Source organism: Ictalurus furcatus, chromosome 14 (assembly GCF_023375685.1).
Source record: "Ictalurus furcatus strain D&B chromosome 14, Billie_1.0, whole genome shotgun sequence".
Lineage (NCBI taxonomy): Eukaryota > Metazoa > Chordata > Actinopteri > Siluriformes > Ictaluridae > Ictalurus > Ictalurus furcatus.
The window spans coordinates 16,062,467-16,068,493 of record NC_071268.1 but is presented as its reverse complement, the minus strand read 5'-3'; the positions used below and the strand labels follow the sequence as shown (position 1 = coordinate 16,068,493).

Below are 6,027 nucleotides of genomic sequence, written 5' to 3'. Positions count from 1 at the left end.
CGCATATAAACGCATATTTGAATCAGGTTGCAGTGTGTAGGGTACATATAAACATTTCTGCAAGCGTATTGAATTCATTCAGATTGATGAAAATGGGTCCATGTAAACACTGTGTCCCCGACTGACTAAACGAACTAACCTTGTGTCTCAAATCGCGTCCTTCTATATTATTCTAGCTCTTTATTTACTACTTTACACCAAGTGCTTTTCCTTTTACAGTAAATGTTTGAATTTTAAAACCTATTAATCCTACTGAAAGGGCTGTTTTTGAGTACCAAAAATCCTTCTGGATTTTCTACATTGGAAAATATTTTTTAAAAAGGTAGGTTGGAGTTTTTGATTTGAGACACAACCCCAGTGACAGCAATCATGCCCACGGCAGAAAGTTTTAAAGAGAAAGGGAGCTTGTCAGCTGTATGAAATGGCTAACATACAGTTTGACTTGGAAACTAGATGGACTGAGACATTTTTGCTCTGAATTGTCATCTAGTGGACGCTGCTTTTAATCCTCCAGGTGTGCATAAGACACGCAAGCGAGTATGTGAACAATGCTGCCCACATAGCTGCTGCACACGCACGTACGCGTGGTGACCGTGAAGTATATTTGAGTCTCTAGGTTTAGGTTTTAAACAAAACCTACCCATATCCTTCCTCCTGCACTTGTCTTGGTGGTGTGGCCAGAAAAGGAGTGCTGTAGTCATTAGAAAGCTGCTTTGAATCTTATTTACATGCTAAAAACTTCATGCAAAACGTGTTGATTTGCATTCTTATGCTGAATGTTCTACATTTTTCTTCTGCCTTACTTTGTTGCTGCATTACAATATCTAAGAGTATGGAAAGTCTGTAAGTATGGCTAGTACATTGGGTGAGAACTTATTATAGCCCCTGCTCTTATTTTAGAACTCCAAAGCATAATAAAAGCACAACGTTTGACCTGATATGGTAATTATATTTAAGATAGCAACATGAATTTTTTGTGTTCCCAGGCTGAGGCCACATTGAGAGGGCCTGCTCGAGAGCGGCTGCCCTCAGACCCTCCTCCCCCTCCTCCGACCCAGGAGAAGACAGTCTCCTCTCTTCCCCCTCACCTCATGGGGCCGCCTTACCCTTTTGGCCTGAACCCCAGTGCAGTAATGCAGGATCCTCGTCTACAAGCCCTTAAGTAAGAGCCACACTCATGTAGCACCTGTAACATGGCAGTATATTATTAGCATAAATTAACATAATAACAGATGATTAGCATATAACATTATATTAATATCTTGGTCTGATAAGGTATTCTCTCTCTCTCTCTCTCTCTCTCTCTCTCTCTCTCTCTCTCTCTCTCAGTTTATCACGTCAGATGCCTCATGTTCTGCAGTCAGGGGCTGTACCAGTTGGTGCAGTGTCTTTGGGGGCGGTGACGGAGGAATACCTGCGCAGTGGGTTCCGCCCCTATAGTTCTGAGGACTTGAGACTATCTTCACTCCCGTTAGGGCTGGACCCCGGGTACTTTCGCTCAGGATATCTAGCCTACCCTGCCCTATCTTCATACAGGTGTGTGTGTGTGTGTGTAGCCTATGCTTAAGCTCCAGCTTATGCTTCTGCTGGCTTAAGAGTTAAGCTGTTGTTATTTCAAAAATCAAATCTGTATTTGTCTATACAGAGCACAGACATATTGTCACGAACACAACTGAATGAACGATGAGAGATGCATGCTCTTATGACATTTACCTATTGGTCTGTTTGTGTGTAGCTGCTCAGAACAGGGTTTTTTTAATATTTTTTTTTAGCATCAACATTAGCAGTGCAACTCTCATTCATTCATCTTCAGGAAGTGTTTTATCCCATGTGGATTTCTTCCGATTTCTTCCCACTGTCCAGAAACCTGTCAGTAGATGGATTGGTGAAGGGAAATTTCCCCTAGGTGTGAATGCGTGTGGCGTCCCATTGAGGCTGTATTCCCAGCTCAGGCCCAGTGTTCCTGGGATAGGCTCAGGAACCACTTTTGTTAGGATTTTTTTGGCATTAATAATTTGTGCTAAATGTTTTCATATGTAATTCTTTTTAAATGCCCCACATTTTAAAAATTCAGCCACACAAAGCGCACACACTCTCAGCATGCTTCTCAGTGGAGGCTGAAATTTCCTTCAATGTTGACCTCAGTATGAGTGTGTGTGTGTGTGTGTGTGTGTGTGTGTGTGTGTGTAAAGGGGAGGCAGAGAGCTGGGGTTAATGAAGTGAAGCTACAGAGATAGTGATGCAGCAGCAGGAGCCACTAATGAGCTGTTCTGTTCCCCTCTTTCCCCCCGCCGCTGGGCAGAATGGATGAGTCCCTCTGTTTATCTACCCTGCGCTCGCCCTACTACCAGCTGCCAGCGGGGGGAGCCGTGCCCTCCATGCATCCCAGCACTGCTCACCTCCACCTGCCAGGGGTGCGCTACCCTGCAGAGCTCAGCCATCAGTCTCTGACAGCCCTGCAGAGTGAGAGGTACACACACATACACAAACACACACACACACACACACACACACACACACACAGATATTCAACCAATTTATTATGCTTTAAATGGCTCTGTTTTCCATGTCAGTTCATCCATATCGTCTTGAGTCATGCATTTCTCTGGAAATTTATCATAAATAACTTAAAATTGGCTGAAATAAATTGGCCTTGATAGCAGTGGTACAATTCTGTTTGTATATGTCACAATTTTCTCTCTGTAACACATATGTGCCGTGACTTTTCAAAAACACACACTCGTATACATGCATGCACACCCCTGTACACATACACACCCCATGTGGCCTGTAATCTGTTCAACTTTTCCTCCTCATGCTCAGTAGTAAACAGCATTAACACTTCTTGTGTTCCTGTTGCCTCCCTCTGAGTGTGTTCTTTATGTTCCTGTGGAGAGTGTTGCATCTCACACCCTTTGTGTGTGTGTATGTGTGTGTGTGTGTGTGTGTGAATCTCTGACAGGCTGCAGATGGAGGACAAGCTTCGCCAGCGCGAGAGAGAGCGGGAGCGAGAGAAGGAGAGAGCTCACGAGGCAGAGAGAGAGCGAGAGCGAGAACGGGAACGAGAGCGTGCGCGAGAAAGGGAAAGGGAGGAGGACCGAGAAAGAGAGAGAGAGCTGGAGCGACAGAAAGAGAAGGCAAAAGAGAGGGAAGTTCAGGTGGTCCGGGCCATGGAGAAGCACGTCCTGAGCCAGGAGCTACACACACACTCTCACAGGCAGCAGATAGAAGACCGAGTCAAGCTTACTCCAAACCGAGCAGGTACTCAGGTGTACACTTGCACTCACTCCACATGCGGTTAAATTAATACTCCAGCATTTCCAACTTAAGAGGCATTTATACCGTAGGAACTTTCCCCAGGAACTAGGGACTTTTGGAGGTACTCTGTGTGTTTCCACCGCAGGGACCAGGGTTTAATTAAGTTCTGGGTAAAATATTTAGCCCTCACAAAGTCCCTACTCAGGAGGTGGTACTTTTTCAAAAGCCAGGAACTTTGGGAGGTGGGGATTGGGCACTGAACATGCTGATTGGTTGAGTGAACGCAGCATTTTTTTTTCAACCACCATTTTTAAAAGTCTGTTGCAGTGTATAGACTTAAAGGCTAGCATTACCAGCATTCTGAATTCGCTTTACTGCTCGTCTCTTTTCCAGCGTTTTCTCAGTTGGTCAAATGGTCCCTCGAAAAAAGTTCCTGGGATTAATTGTTCTGGGTAATTTCGGTGGAAAAGCAGCTAAAATCTCCAACACACACGAGTGTGATTTACCACGGATAAGGACTTCAAAAAGTTTGTACAAAAAAAAAAAAAACAAAGTAAAAAACCTTTTGACCCAAACCTTCCATATAATGGAAGTCTAAGAACAGTTGTTAATAAATGTTTAAAATATGCAGCTGTGTTTAAAAAAAAAAAAAGTGAATAAAAAAATTAATAAAGTACAAACAAGTTACAATCTTGGCATGAAGCAGACACAGAATAATGTTTTTATTTTGTGATTTTAAGAAAGGTAATTCCAGTTACTTACATTTTACTTGGGTTTTGGTCTATTCATGATCACGCTGAAACGTACACACACATTTCCAAAAAGCAGTTTTACAAAGGGGCATATACAGATTTCGAGCTTCACTTACAAACACCTCCTGAAGAATTCTTTAATGCGTTCTGCAAAAAAAAAACAAAAAAACACATGGACCAAATTCAACTGCCATTAGACAGCCATAGCGGAAACCGTGTTTGTTCTTTTCTCAGTAAAGAGAAATGTGTTCAAATGATTGCCTGGGGTAATGCATACTGAGTTACACTGTGATAAGTAGAGATTAGGTTGATTGAATGCTGGAGTATTAATTTAGAAAGATTAAAGTTGTAAAAAGATTAAAGTTGTTTCAGTGCTTAGCTGAAATAAGCACTATTACTGTTTTAATTTTTTTTTAAAAATCACAGTTAATGCTGATTTATTGAACATAATGTAAATTGCCTTCTTTCCCCCCTCAGAGAAAACCAAAGAGGCCACACTCCTGGCCCCAAAGCCTCTGCAGCCTGGCTTGTATCCCTCTCCGGGTGGCCCCGCTCCACTCCCGATACCCAGCCTGGTGCCCACCCCTGGCGAGCGGTTAGGACCGGGTGCTGTGCTGCTCCAGCGCCAGGCAGAGGAGGAGAGATGGCTGGCACGCCAGAGAAGGCTGAGAGCGGACACGGCAGACAGGCAGGGCCCGGCGTCCGATTGCTCACACTCACAGCTCAGCACAGAGCCGGAGACACGTGAACCACACACAGACACACAGAGGTGAGAGAATTGCAGTACGTACCTTTTGACCTGGTCACCTTGATTATGGATGGCTTTATGTGGTTACGTTTTGTTCGAATGTGTAGACGAGTGTCTGTCTGGCTGTGGGTTTGGAGGTGTAGTTTTATTGAGTCGCAATTATTAAGCTGTTTTTAATCTTGCTCCCTCATGCCTTTCAGTTCAGGAATTGAAGGGGCAGAAGAGTTAAGACAAAACCCATCTCTCTCTTTCTCTCTTTCTCTCTCTCTCTCTCTCTCTCTCTCTCTCTCTCTCTCTCTCTCTCACACTCTCACACACACACACACAAGATTTGTCCTTCCCTTGTTTCAGTAACCTTGTCTGGATTCTGCAGACTTGTACCTAAGAACTGCTTCTGTAATCATGAACAGAGTCCTGTTCTTACTCTAGGACACTATATGCTCATACAGCCTTTCAAACACACCAAGTGCTGTCTGATATTATAGTACACAGTTGTAGGAGTGTAAGGAGTGACACCTCTGTCTTGCTCATTAGGGATCTAAATATAAATCTGCATCTGTATTTTTGTAAAGCTGCTTTGTGACTATGTCTGTTGTTAAAAGAGCTGTAGAAACATCTATACCTTAACTTTACCTTTATTGATATGGTGAATGGCCCTTGATACATGGCACGTATTACTTTCTTCTTTTCTTGTGTTTAAATATCTGGATTACACTAGGGCTGCACAATTAATCGAATATCGATCGCGATTACGATTTTGACTGCCCACGATTACATGAACATGATCAACTGCGATATTGGTGTTTAAACTTCGTCCTCCGCTCATAGAAAACTCCACTTCATATCAAATCAAGCGCTTCCTAAACTTACAGCCAATCACCATAGAGTGGTGCAGGGATGACGTCATTTTGTAATGCCAAAACCTGGAAACGAGTTAGCATTTTAGTGCTTGCTGCGAGCTTTGCTTCGTGCTCCAGTGCTTGCACGAGGGGAAATCATGACACTAACAAGTTGCTAAATGGGACAACAGACATTGTCGGGGATATTAAACGTCATCATGTCGGTTAGCTGTTTATTTCTGGCGATTGTATTTAGGCTTCAAACTTCATAAAAGTTGTGTTCATTTGTGAAAATGATCTTGATGGACAAAACGTGTTAGTATTGTAAACTTTTGTTGGGAACCGGTGTGATGCTAACTTCTGGGTTCCGGTACAAAATGACATCATCCTTGCACTGCTCTATCGGGTGATTTGGCTGCGTCTCTCCTCC

The 6,027-nt window shown here is 43.3% G+C and overlaps 1 protein-coding gene across 5 annotated transcripts in view; it reads left to right on the top strand.

The window, feature by feature from the left end:
* LOC128617681 (genetic suppressor element 1) overlaps positions 1–6,027 on the top strand; it is a 56,677-nt gene that overhangs the window by 44,341 nt on the left and 6,309 nt on the right. For all 5 annotated transcript variants that reach the window (XM_053640819.1, XM_053640814.1, XM_053640815.1 and 2 more), the window contains exons 4-8: positions 987–1,162; positions 1,330–1,536; positions 2,303–2,470; positions 2,963–3,261; positions 4,488–4,779. In XM_053640819.1, the coding sequence (XP_053496794.1) occupies positions 987–1,162; positions 1,330–1,536; positions 2,303–2,470; positions 2,963–3,261; positions 4,488–4,779 (1,142 nt within the window). The remainder of the gene's footprint in view (positions 1–986; positions 1,163–1,329; positions 1,537–2,302; positions 2,471–2,962; positions 3,262–4,487; positions 4,780–6,027) is intronic.